The sequence below is a fragment of the Salmo salar genome, chromosome ssa25 (assembly GCF_905237065.1).
Source record: "Salmo salar chromosome ssa25, Ssal_v3.1, whole genome shotgun sequence".
Classification (NCBI taxonomy): domain Eukaryota; kingdom Metazoa; phylum Chordata; class Actinopteri; order Salmoniformes; family Salmonidae; genus Salmo; species Salmo salar.
In genome coordinates, this window is record NC_059466.1 from 36,923,435 (window position 1) to 36,937,198 (window position 13,764).

Below are 13,764 nucleotides of genomic sequence, written 5' to 3' on the forward strand. Positions count from 1 at the left end.
TGACATGTTCTAGAATATTTTGAGACCTTATTAAGGAGCATCTGGTATTGTTGGAATGTCTACCAACGACATGTCCATCTTTCTGTGAGAAATTACACTGGCCACTCAATACAGCACACAAAATACTTAACTAATGATTAGTAGTAAATGGTTTATAAGGACCTATAATAAACATCAATGCCGTTCTGACGTTGCTCGCCCTAATATTTATATATTTCTTAATTCCATTATTTTACTTTTAGATATGTGTGTATTGTTGTGTATTGTTAGATACTACTGCACTGTTGGAGCTAGGAACACAATCATTTCGCTACACCCACAATAACATCAGCTAAAAATGTGTATGTGACCAATAAAACTTGAATTCATTAGATTTTATTTGAATGGAGCACCGATGAATAAATTATTTACAAATCCATTATGAATGCTTTATTATGTGCAGTTATTATAAAGTGCTACCAAGCTATTCCAGGATGTTTTCTTTGTACAGTAAATAAATTAATAAATAAAATAATGACTTTCAAGAGATTGGTCCAATTTGGCAACCAAGACTTTAGTTTCAGCCCAGCACTAACTAACAGACCTGATTCAACTAAACATCTGCTCATCAAGACTTTCCTCCAGCTGGACTGGAACAAATCCCACCCTGTAGCTCTTTAGACCAGGGCTGTGGTTGGTGAATGTGAGAGTATAGATGCAGGTAGGTGAGGTAAGCACAATGATTGATGAAATATAGTGCAATATTATATAGGTGCACGGCCCCTCCCATGTAGATGAGTTGAGTTGGGAAGAGAATAGTTGGGACAGCATTATGGTTTTGGGCAGATACTTTGCTGTATGAACTCATCTTTATCCGTATTAACCCAGGGAGAAGGTTGATGATATGGGGATGGGGGAAATACACTGCTAAAAAAAATAAAGGGAACACTTAAACAACACAATGTAACTCCAAGTCAATCAACCTTCTGTGAAATCAAACTGTCCACTTAGGAAGCAACACTGATTGACAATAAATTGCACATGCTGTTGTGCAAATGGAATAGACAACAGGTGGAAATTATAGGCAATTAGCAAGACACACCCAATAAAGGAGTGGTTCGGCAGGTGGTGACCACAGACCACTTCTCAGTTCTTATGCTTCCTGGCTGATGTTTTGGTCACTTTTGAATGCTGGCGGTGCTTTCACTCTAGTGGTAGCATGAGACGGAGTCTACAACCCACACAAGTGGCTCAGGTAGTGCAGCTCATCCAGGATGGCACATCAATGTGAGCTGTGGCAAGAAGGTTTGCTGTGTCTGTCAGCGTAGTGTCCAGAGCATGAAGGCGCTACCAGGAGACAGGCCAGTACATCAGGAGACGTGGAGGAGGCCGTAGGAGGGCAACAACCCAGCAGCAGGAACGCTACCTCCGCCTTTGTGAAAGGAGGAGCACTGCCAGAGCCCTGCAAAATGACCTCCAGCAGGCCACAAATGTGCATGTGTCTGCTCAAACGGTCAGAATTAGAATCCATGAGGGTGGTATGAGGGCCCGACGTCCACAGGTGGGGGTTGTGCTTACAGCCCAACACCGTGCAGGACGTTTGGCATTTGCCAGAGAACACCAAGATTGGCAAATTTGCCACTGGCGCCCTGTGCTCTTCACAGATGAAAGCAGGTTCACACTGAGCACATGTGACAGACGTGACAGAGTCTGGAGACGCCGTGGAGAACGTTCTGCTGCCTGCAACATCCTCCAGCATGACCGGTTTGGCGGTGAGTCAGTCATGGTGTGGGGTGGCATTTCTTTGGGGGGCCGCACAGCCCTCCATGTGCTCGCCAGAGGTAGCCTGACTGCCATTAGGTACCGAGATGAGATCCTCAGACCCCTTGTGAGACCATATGCTGGTGCGGTTGGCCCTGGGTTCCTCCTAATGCAAGACAATGCTAGACCTCATGTGGCTGGAGTGTGTCAGCAGTTCCTGCAAGAGGAAGGCATTGATGCTATGGACTGGCCCGTCCGTTCCCCAGACCTGAATCCAATTGAGCACATCTGGGACATCATGTCTCGCTCCATCCACCAACGCCACGTTGCACCACAGACTGTCCAGGACTTGGCGGATGCTTTAGTCCAGGTCTGGGAGGAGATCCCTCAGGAGACCATCCGCCACCTCATCAGGAGCATGCCCAGGCGTTGTAGGGAGGTCATACAGGCACGTGGAGGCCACACACACTACTGAGCCTCATTTTGACATGTTTTAAGGACATTACATCAAAGTTGGATCAGCCTGTAGTGTGTTTTTCCACTTTAATTTTGAGTGTGACTCCAAATCCAGACCTCCATGGGTTGATAAATTGGATTTCCATTGATTATTTTTGTGTGATTTTGTTGTCAGCACATTCAACTATGTAAAGAAAAAAGTATTTAATAAGATTATTTCATTCATTCAGATCTAGGATGTGTTATTTTAGTGTTTCCTTTATTTTTTGAGCAGTATACTTTGGGTCCAGGGATGAGACAGAACACTCTTAGAAAAAAAGTGCTATCTAGAACCTAAAAGGGTTTGCGGCTGTCCCCATAGTTGAACCAATTATTTGCTTCCAGGTAGAACCCTTTTGGGTTCCATGTAAAACCATTTCCATAGAGGGTTCTACATGGCACCCAAAAGGATTCTACCTGCAACCAAAAAGGGTTATACCTGGAGCCAAAAAGGGTTCTCCTGTAGGGACACACGAAGAACCCTTTTGGAACCCTTTTTCGTAAGAGTGTAGATGTAGGGGCAAAGTAGTGAGGGTTGCGTAGGTAGCTGCAGGTCATTGGGTTGGTGACATGTAAGCTGATTTATGGAGAAGGGTTACATCACTGGTTTGGCAGTGGCATGACAGTGGAAGAGTGATACTGGGGTCAGGCAGATAGGCACACAGCATGCCTGCATAACCACAACCCTGCTATGGCAGGGCTAAACATGGAATCAGTTAACTCTGACCTGGCGGGGGGGATGTACTGTAACACTTATAGTCACACTGTGATCGACACATGAGCTAATATGCCAGCTAAGATTTACCTCAGGGGTCACAGCTCTAGAACTAGATGGCCACAGCCTGCGTACTGTAGTTTTCATCAATGCCCCTTGTAATCCTCAGAGACAGAAAGAATGGGTTCTTTCGCCAATATGTGACCTGTGTGTGGTGTGTGTGTTCAGTGTGCCAGGAGACGGTGTGGGAGGCCTTCAAGATCTTCTGGGACCGCCTCCCGAACCAGGAAGAGTACCAGATCTGGATGAGCCAATGCCTGGACGGCACAGCCACCGCTCTGGCGATGGGCAACAACTTTAGCCAATCAAAGGAGCTCCTGGCCCTGGTTGAGAGTGTGAGTCTCCAGTTTCCATGAAATTACCATCATCATGTACAGTACCAGTCAAAAGTTTGGACACACCTACTCATTCAAGGGTTTTTCTTTATTTTTGCTATTTTCTACACCGTAGAATAATAGTGAAGACATCAAAACTATGAAATAACACACATGGAAACATGTAGTAACCAAAAAAGTGTTCAACATGTCAAAACATATTTTAGATTCTTCAAAGTAGCCACCCTTTGCCTTGATGACAGCTTTGCACACTCTTGGCACTCTCTCAACCAGCCTCATGAGGTGGTCACCTGGAATGCATTTCAATTAACAGGTGTGCCTTGTTAAAAGTTAATTTATGGAATTTCTTTCTTAATGTATTTGAGCCAGTCAGTTGTGTTGTGAAAAGGTAGGGGTAGTATACAGAAGATAGACCTATTTGGTAAAAGACCAAGTCCATATTATTGCAAGAACAGCTCAAATAAACCAAGAGAAACGACAGTCCATCATTACTTTAAGACATGAAGGTCAGTCAATTCGGAAAATGTGAAGTTTCTTCAAATGCTGTCGCAAAAAGCATCAAGCGCTGCGATGAAACTGGCTCTCATGAGGACCGCCACAGGAATGGAAGACCCAGAGTTACCTCTGCTGCAGAGGATAAGTTAATTAGAGTTACCAGCCTTAGAAATTGCAGCCCAAATAAATGCTTCACAGAGTTCAAGTAGCAGAGACATCTCAACATCAACTGTTCAGAGGAGACTGCGTGAATCAGGCCTTCACGGTTGAATTACAGCAAAGAAACCACTACTAAAGGACACAAATAAGAAGAAGAGACTTGCTTGGGCCAAGAAACACGAGCAATGACATTAGACCGGTGGAAATCTGTCCTTTGGTCTGATGAGTCCAAATTTGAGATTTTTGGTCCCAACCGCCGTGTCTTTGTGAGATGCAGAGTAGGTGAACGGGTGATCTCTGCATGTGTGTCATTCCCACCATGAAGCATGGAGAAGGAGGTGTGATGGTGTGGGGATGCTTTGCTGGTGACACTGTCTGTGATCTATTTAGAATTCAAGGGACACTTTACCAGCATGGCTACCACAGCATTCTTGCACACGCCATCCCATCTGGTTAGTGCTTATTGGGACTATAATTTGTTTTTCAACAGGACAATTACCCAACACACCTCCAAGTTGTGTAAGGGCTATTTGACCAAGAAGGAGAGTGATGGAGTGCTGCATCAGATGACCTAGCCTCTACAATCACCGACCTCAACCCAATTGAGATGATTTGGGATGAGTTGGACGGCAGAGTGAAGGAAAAGCAGCCAACAAGTGCTCATCATAAGGGAACTCCTTTAAGACTGTTGGAAAAGCATTTCAGGTGAAGCTGGTTGAGAGAATGCTAAGAGTGTGCAAAGCTGTCATCAAGGCAAAGGGTGGCTACTTTGAAGAGTCTAAAATATATTTTGATTTGTTCAACACTTTTTTAGTCACTACATGATTCCATATGTGTTATTTCGTAGTTTTGATGTGTTCATTATTATTCTACAATGTAGAAAATACTCAAATGTGGAATAAGTCAAGGGGTAGGAATGCTTTATGAAGGCACTGAATATGCTACAGTCACCCGCCCTATAAACATGAGGTGTGTGTCATCACTGCATTGAGTATGTGTGTCCAAACTTTTGACTGTCTGCAACTTCTACATCATTATTCATCCAAATTGTGATGGCTTTCAGCTGTTATTTTGTGTGTGTGTAACTACTATATTCACGCTTCAATCATTACTTACTGTTGTGTCATTTCTGTCTTCCATCTTTGCCATTTCAGAGAATGTTGCTGACAGGGTTAAAAAGGTAAAGTATGTAATCCTGTCATAGTTACTTTCATTGCTATTGTAACATTTCTTGGAGCGTATTCACTGTGCATTACTCTTGTCTTACATGTGTGTCATTCTTTTCCCCATTACTGCTCTCTCTCTCTCTACTCCTGCTCCACCAACCGTAGTGAGCCCAACAACTCACGGCTACATACGTGCAGGTAAAGTTCTGAAGGTTCTTCAAACTTACCTGGCCATATTACTCCTCATCCTCTCCCCCATTGCTGTGGCCGTACATTTCATTCGGGAAAATATTCAGACCCCTTGACTTTTTACACATTTTGTTATGTTACCACCTTATTCTAAAATGGATCCAACAAATAATAATCCTCATCAATCTACACACAATACCCCATAATGACGAAGCAAAAACAGGTTTCTAGAAATGTTTGCAAATGCATTCAAAATTAAAAACTGAAATATCACATTAACATAAGTACTCAGACTCTTTACTCAGTACTTTGTTGAAGCACCTGTGGCAGTGATTACAGCCTCAAGTCTTCTTGGATATGACGCTAAAAGCTTAGCACATTGTATAAACAGATAAACGGTTTGTACTGTATCTCTATGGCTGCAGATACATGGTATCTATCTCTGTGGCTGCAGATACATGGTATCTATCTCTATGGCTGCAGATACATGGTATCTATCTCTATGGCTGCAGATACATGGTATCTATCTCTATGGCTGCAGATACATGGTATCTATCTCTATGGCTGCAGATACATGGTATCTATCTCTATGGCTGCAGATACATGGTATCTATCTCTATGGCTGCAGATACATGGTATCTATCTCTATGGCTGCAGATACATGGTATCTATCTCTATGGCTGCAGATACACTGTATCTATCTCTATGGCTGCAGATACATGGTATCTATCTCTATGGCTGCAGATACATGGTATCTATCTCTATGGCTGCAGATACATGGTATCTATCTCTATGGCTGCAGATACATGGTATCTATCTCTATGGCTGCAGATACATGGTATCTATCTCTATGGCAGCAGATACACGGTATCTACAGTTGAAGCCGGAAGTTTACATACACTTAGGTTGGAGTCATTAAAACTCATTTTTCAACCACTTCACAAATTTCATGTTATCAAATCAAATGTAATTGGTCACATACACATGGTTAGCAGATGTTAATGCGAGTGTAGCAAAATGCTTAGTTTTGGCAAGTCGGTTAGGACATCTACTTTGTGCATGACACAAGTAATTTTTCCAACAATTGTTTACAGACAGATTATTTCCCTTATAATTCACTGTATCACAATTTCAGTAGGTCAGAAGTTTACATACACTAAGTTGACTGTGCCTTTAAACAGCTTGGAAAATTCCAGAGAATGATGTCATGGCTTTAGAAGCTTCTGATAGGCTAATTGACATCATTTGAGTCAATTGGAGGTGTACCTGTGGATGCATTTCAAGGCCTACCTTCAAACTCAGTGCCTCTTTGCTTGACATCATGGGGAAATCAAAAGAAATCAGCCAAGACCTCAGAAAACAAATTGTAGACCTCCACAAGTCTGGTTTATCCTTAAGAGCAATTTCCAAATGCCTGAAGGTACCACATTCATCTGTACAAACAATAGTACGCAAGTATAAACACCATGCGACCACGCAGCCGTCATACCACTCAGGAAGGAGACGCGTTGTGTCTCCTAGAGATGATTCTACTTTGTTGCGAAAAGTGCAAATCAATCCCAGAACAACAGCAAAGGACCTTGTGAAGCTGCAGATACAAAGTATCTACCTCTATGGCTGCAGATACATGGTATCTATCTCTATGGCTGCAGATACATGGTATCTATCTTTATGGCTGCAGATACATGGTATCTATCTCTATGGCTGCAGATACATGGTATCTACCTCTATGGCTGCAGATACATGGTATCTACTTCTATGGCTGCAGATACATGGTATCTACCTCTATGGCTGCAGATACATGGTATCTACCTCTATGGCTGCAGATACATGGTATCTACCTCTATGGCTGCAGATACATGGTATCTATCTCTATGGCTGCAGATACATGGTATCTACCTCTATGGCTGCAGATACATGGTATCTACTTCTATGGCTGCAGATACATGGTATCTACCTCTATGGCTGCAGATACATGGTATCTACCTCTATGGCTGCAGATACATGGTATCTATCTCTATGGCTGCAGATACATGGTATCTACCTCTATGGCTGCAGATACATGGTATCTACCTCTATGGCTGCAGATACATGGTATCTATCTCTATGGCTGCAGATACATGGTATCTACCTCTATGGCTGCAGATACATGGTATCTATCTCTATGGCTGCAGATACATGGTATCTATCTCTATGGCTGCAGATACATGGTATCTACCTCTATGGCTGCAGATACATGGTATCTATCTCTATGGCTGCAGATACATGGTATCTACCTCTATGGCTGCAGATACATGGTATCTACCTCTATGGCTGCAGATACATGGTATCTATCTCTATGGCTGCAGATACATGGTATCTATCTCTATGGCTGCAGATACATGGTATCTACCTCTATGGCTGCAGATACATGGTATCTACCCTCTATGGCTGCAGATACATGGTATCTACCCTCTATGGCTGCAGATACATGGTATCTACCTCTATGGCTGCAGATACATGGTATCTACCTCTATGGCTGCAGATACATGGTATCTACCTCTATGGCTGCAGATACATGGTATCTACCTCTATGGCTGCAGATACATGGTATCTACCTCTATGGCTGCAGATACATGGTATCTATCTCTATGGCTGCAGATACATGGTATCTACCCTCTATGGCTGCAGATACATGGTATCTACCCTCTATGGCTGCAGATACATGGTATCTACCTCTATGGCTGCAGATACATGGTATCTATCTCTATGGCTGCAGATACATGGTATCTATCTCTATGACTCCACTACAAGTAGAACACCTGATAGTTTTGTGCTTCTTAACTATTATAAGAAAACATTTTTATAATTTGATTTGATTGGATCTCTGAGTGAAAGCTCTTAACTGTGAGTGACTGTTGTTGTTCCACAGCACCCCGACTACAGCCACAGAACAGGAGGCCCAAGGAGGTCAGTGTCACACACACACACCTTTTATACCTTCTTTATCCCTCCATCCTTTCTCTCTCTGTTACCTCTTTCTCTCTCTCTCTCCATCTCCTTCTCTCTGCTCTGTGACGTGCTCAGACCGGTAATAGCCCACTATAGCTGTCTAATCCACATTAGTAAGCAGCGCCCCACATTACGGGCTCAAGCCAAGCAATGCCTCTGACTATCGATGTCTTGTGGTACACATAGTGCTGTGGCAGTCATTACATTTCATCAGCTGGTTATTGTTGTGCAAAAGACTGTCGGTCTCATGGTCATTTTACTTTTAATTAGCATAAACACACGTTTAGCATCTCCAGTCCTCCATGCATACAAACCGCATACAAAAGTCTAATATATCAATTTAATATACACCATCACAATAAATCCATTATTTATTTTAGTCAGGTCTAAAAAACATTATGATACGAAGAAAATGTATTTCAGAAGAACAGAATATGAGTTGGCCTACTGTATGTTATCTGGCTATGCTCCGTGCCATTTAGCTGACAAGATCATCTTAGAAGTCCCATGCTATTGTATTATGTTATATGATTATATAGTAAGAAGAATATAATTCAACTTAGCTGAATAAAATAGAAAGGATATTTTCCCATTCCAGAGCGAGTGCACATATGAAGTGGTTATGTTGAGGTAAAAGTGATCATTTGAAACAGGTTCTATAAGATAGATTTAGAGTTATTAGGTAACTTTAGTTTTGAATGATACAAACCTTAGAAATAAAAACATATATGGGCTGCATGATGCGACTACAGGCTCTTGATGATTTGAGAAAGTCGCAAAAAAAGCTTGTGCTCTGTTCCTTGCCTCAGGCTGCACAGCTCTTCTCTCATCAAGTGCTCATATTTTCATCCATCAGACTATTCTCAATTGAGTCTTGTCTTTACTAATATGTAAAATTAGTTTAGATTTAGAATGGCCCATTATGAAATGGGCAGGAACAGGAACAAGGGCAGGGGTAAAAAGACATGTCATCCATATGCACTGGAATAGTGAATGGAGGCCACTTTCCTGCTGGTTCGTTCTCAATCATGCTGGGTAGGCTACTCTGGTTATTTCACTCCACGCATCAACCACTGTTTGAGGAGCATACAGCCTCTTGCTGCATAACAGGTGATATTCTGCCCAAACTCTGCATGCCATGGGCTCTCCGAACCTGTTCATCAATAGTAAAAATGTTTCACAAGAAACATATTTAATTCAACTGTTGACAGACCCTCTTTCTGCGCGCTTGAGAATGGAATGAAGAGATAGGGGAGGAGATGGAAAACATGTTGGTGAGATATTCTGTAGCTAAAGGTAATGTGTCAGCCTATTAATTATGAAAATATAAAAAATGCCCTCAAAGGCGATTACTAGAATTTGTTCAATTTTGAAGTATACAGTGCATTCAGAAAGTATTCAGACCCCTTGACTTTTTCCACATTTTGTTACGTTACAGCCGTGTTCTAAATTTGATTACATAATTTTTTCCCTCATAAATCTAAACACAATACCCCATAATGAAAAAGACTTGACTGGAGTCCACCTGTGGTAAATTCAATTTATTGGACATGATTTGGAAAGGCACACACCTGTGTATATAAGGTCCTACAGTTGAAAGTGCATGTTGGAGCAAAGAACCTGATGGTTACTCTGACAGAACTCCAGAGTTCCTCTGTGGAGATGGGAGAACCTTCTAGAAGGACAACCATCTCTGCAGCATCCCACCAATCAGGCTTTTATGGTGGAGTGGCCAGAAGGATGCCACTCCTCAGTAAAAGGCACATGACAGCCTGCTTGGAGTTTGCCAAAAGGCACCAAAGTACTCAGGCCATGAGAAACAAGATTCTCTGGTCTGATGAAACCAAGATTGAACTCTTTGGCATGAATGCCAAGCGTCACATCTGGAGGAAACCTGGCACCATCCTACGGTGAAGCATGGTGGTGGCAGCGTCATGCAGGGACTGGGAGATTAGTCAAGATCGAGGGAAAGATGAACGGCACAAAGTACAGAGAGAAAACATGCTTCAGAGTGCTCAGGACCTCAGACTGGGGTGAAGGTTCACATTCCAACAGGACAACGACCCTAAGCTCACAGCCAAGACAACGCAGGAGTGGCTTCAGGACAAGTCTCTGAATGTCCTTGAGTGGCCCAACTGGAGCACGGACTTGAACCCGATCGAACATCTCTGGAGAGACCTGAAAATAGCTGTGCAGCTCCCCATCTACCCTGACAGAGCTTGAGAGGATCTGCAGAGAAGAATGGGAGAAACTCCCTAAATACAGGTGTGCCAAGCTTGTAGCGTCATACCCAAGAAGACTTGAGGCTGTAATCGCATCCAAAGGTGATTCAACAAAGTACTGAGTAAAAAGTCTGAATACTTATGTAAAGGTTTTTGCTTTGTCATTACAGGGTGTTGTGTGTAGATTGATGAGGTGAATAAAAATCCATTTTAGAATTAGGATGTAACGTATCAAAATGTGGAAAAAGTCAAGGAATCTGAATATTTTTCGAATGAACTGTAGGCTAAACCAATTCTGTACCAAAGACATCTTAAATCAGTTTTAAAATAAATACAAATCTGCTGTGCGTAAACTGCGGTAGGCTATGTATTGTATAATGGCACAATCATTATTTTAATTCAACAGAGCCCTGAGTACCAGGCCATTAGGACATGATGGAGGGACAATAGAGCGCTGAGTATCAGGCCATTAGGACCTGATGGAGGGACAATAGAGCCCTGAGTACCAGGCCATAAGGACCTGATGGAGGGAGAACAGATCCATGAGTACCAGGCCATTAGGACCTGATGGAGGGACAACAGACCCCTGAATACCAGGCCATTAGGACCTGATGGAGGGACAATAAAGTGCTGAGTACCAGGCCATTAGGACCTGATGGAGGGACAGTAGAGGCCTGAGTACCAGGCCAATAGGACCTGATGGAAGGACAATAGAGGCCTGAGTACCAGGCCATTAGGACCTGATGTTTGTGAGTGAGTTGGTTAATACCAACACATGTCCTGAGTGCATAAAATAAGATTACCATGAACAGTCACATGGAATTTCACTGCGGCCATGACTCATGACTCTCTTTGTGGCGGTAATATGGTCACCTCAACAGCCCTAGGTACACTTACCAGGATTTGTCTGAAGAACATACTGATCTGGGTCTATGCTACTGGTCTGAATTCTGAAGTTGACGATAATCCGTATTTTTCAATCCCACAACTTTGTGCAGGCTTTTGTTCCAGACCATTACCAATGTACCTGAGTCGGCTAATTAACTAAATATAAAGAGCTTGATTAAGTTGAATCAGACATCAGTGTTGTAAGAAAAGTGTTGCTTTCTTAAAAACACCAACCTTTCTCTCCCTAACCCCCAGAGGTCATCATAGAAGGGGCAGAGGTGGAGCTTCCCACAGAACCCACCAATGACATAGAGATGGAAGTGTTGGTGCGGCCCACGCGGGCCCAGTTGGAGCAGGTGGTTGAGCTGAGTATCTTGCTGAAGGGAGAGAGGTACAGCGATGCTCTAAGAGACACTGCCAGCTTCCAGTACCAGACACTCAACCAGCAGTTCATTGACAAGGTAAGACTCAGAAATGTCTGTTTCCCTCTTTATCTCTCTCCTTCTCCCTACCTCCTTCACTCATTCCTACTTCACATTCTTTCCTCCCAACATGATATCATAGGAAATCGTTATCCTGGCCCGTTTAAAAAAAAAATAGAAGAGGGGTAATGTTTTGATGATGTTTTTCTCAATACAGTGCAATCAGTGGGAAAGATGAGTTTCACAGGGTTGACAATTTTCTTGTTATTCTCCTCTCTCCCTCCTCTCTCTCCCTAACCTTCCTTCACCCTCTCCCTCTTTCTCTCCCCGTCCCTCACTCACTCTCCCTTCTCTCTCTCCCTCCTCCCCCTCCATTCTGTCTCTCTCTTTCCCTCCCTCCCCTTCCTCTCATCTCTCTCTATCCCTCCTCTCTCCTACCTCTGGCTGTATGTTGACTCTCTCTCTCCCCCTTCTGCTTTCTCTCCCCCTCCTACCCCTCTCCCTCTTTCCCCTCTCTCCTCATCCCTCACTCTCCCCCTTCTTTCTCTCTCTCATCGCCCTCCATTTTCTCTCCCTCCTTTCCCTCCCTTCCTCCCTCTCCTCTCATCTCTATCTTTCTCTCTCTCCCTCCTCTCTCTCTCCCACCCTGTCTGTCTGTAGACAGACATAAAGGCAGACAGACACAGACAGTCAGACAGGTAATTAGGCAGACAGGCAGGCAGACAGACAGACAGGCAGACAGACAGACAGTTTCAAGTTTTCAAGTCGATTGAAAAAATGTGACCAAAATCCTCCTCAGAATTAATTCAATAATTCATAATAAGGATCTTTGTTTCTGGATCTGCAAGACCATTGTGTCCAATGGAGGTCAGAAATGATTTTGGGTCGATTGACTTCAAATTACATATGCTGGGTCATGATAGTCCCCTGATCCCAAATATGTACAATTTGGGAAGATTAAACCTTTTTAACCCTTTGAAACCACCCCTATGATCCCCAATTAAATACTTCCCTCTAGTCGCAGGAAGCTGAAATTCAATGTACGGCCTCCGTGGGACACTTTTTAACGATGCCCTGTGTTTCAAGTGTTTACATTAAGAATTTACCATTCTACAGAGGATGGAAGACTGTGTGTTTGTGTAACTGCAGGGAGAGTGAAGGACCATGTTGAGGATTCCTGTTGCCACAGGAAGCTGAACCTCAACACAGGGCATCCCTATAAGGTCACGATTGGATGTGTACAAGGACGGTTAGCTAGCGCAATCGCAGGCAATGGGGGCATTATGGTTATGGGAGGGGTGTAGGTAATGCTTTTCTATGGAAGAAAGCCCTTAATCTCACTGGGACAAAGTTTTCACTGTGAAGAGTAAATTTCGCATGGTAGGCTTGCGTTCATCGGAAGCGTCTGTTGAACGAGACCATACATGAATTTTGCTTCTGTCCTCAACTGTTCTGCCAATGTCACTCAAAAACACATTACCTCTAGGCCAGGCTTCAAGTGAGGCCTACCTTTCTGCCATATAGTGGGGAGAGGGGCAAATTAATTGAAATTTTTATTACGGTTAGGGTTATGTCTAGGATTGAGGCCCTAACCCTCGCTTCATGTCCACTCCCAGCTCAACCCTAACCCTAGCTTCATGTCCACTCCCAGCTCAACCCTAACCCTAGCTTCATGTCCACTCCCAGCTCAATCCTAACACTAGCTTCATGTCCACTACCAGCTCAACCTTAACCCTAGCCTCAACCTAATCCTAGCTTCATGTCCACTCCCAGCTCAACCCTAACCCTAGCCTCAACCTAACCCTAGCTTCATGTCCACTCCCAGCTCAACCCTAACCCTAGCCTCAACCTAACCCTAGCTTCATGTCCACTATCAGCTCAACCCTA

The 13,764-nt window shown here is 43.4% G+C and overlaps 1 protein-coding gene across 1 annotated transcript in view; it reads left to right on the forward strand.

Moving 5' to 3' along the window:
- The window catches only part of impg2a (interphotoreceptor matrix proteoglycan 2a), a 61,196-nt gene that overhangs the window by 14,092 nt on the left and 33,340 nt on the right, over positions 1-13,764 (forward strand). Inside the window, exons 4-8 of the mRNA XM_045707437.1 lie at positions 3,179-3,345; positions 5,154-5,179; positions 5,331-5,363; positions 8,266-8,303; positions 11,711-11,916. Coding sequence (XP_045563393.1) covers positions 3,179-3,345; positions 5,154-5,179; positions 5,331-5,363; positions 8,266-8,303; positions 11,711-11,916 — 470 coding nt within the window. The remainder of the gene's footprint in view (positions 1-3,178; positions 3,346-5,153; positions 5,180-5,330; positions 5,364-8,265; positions 8,304-11,710; positions 11,917-13,764) is intronic.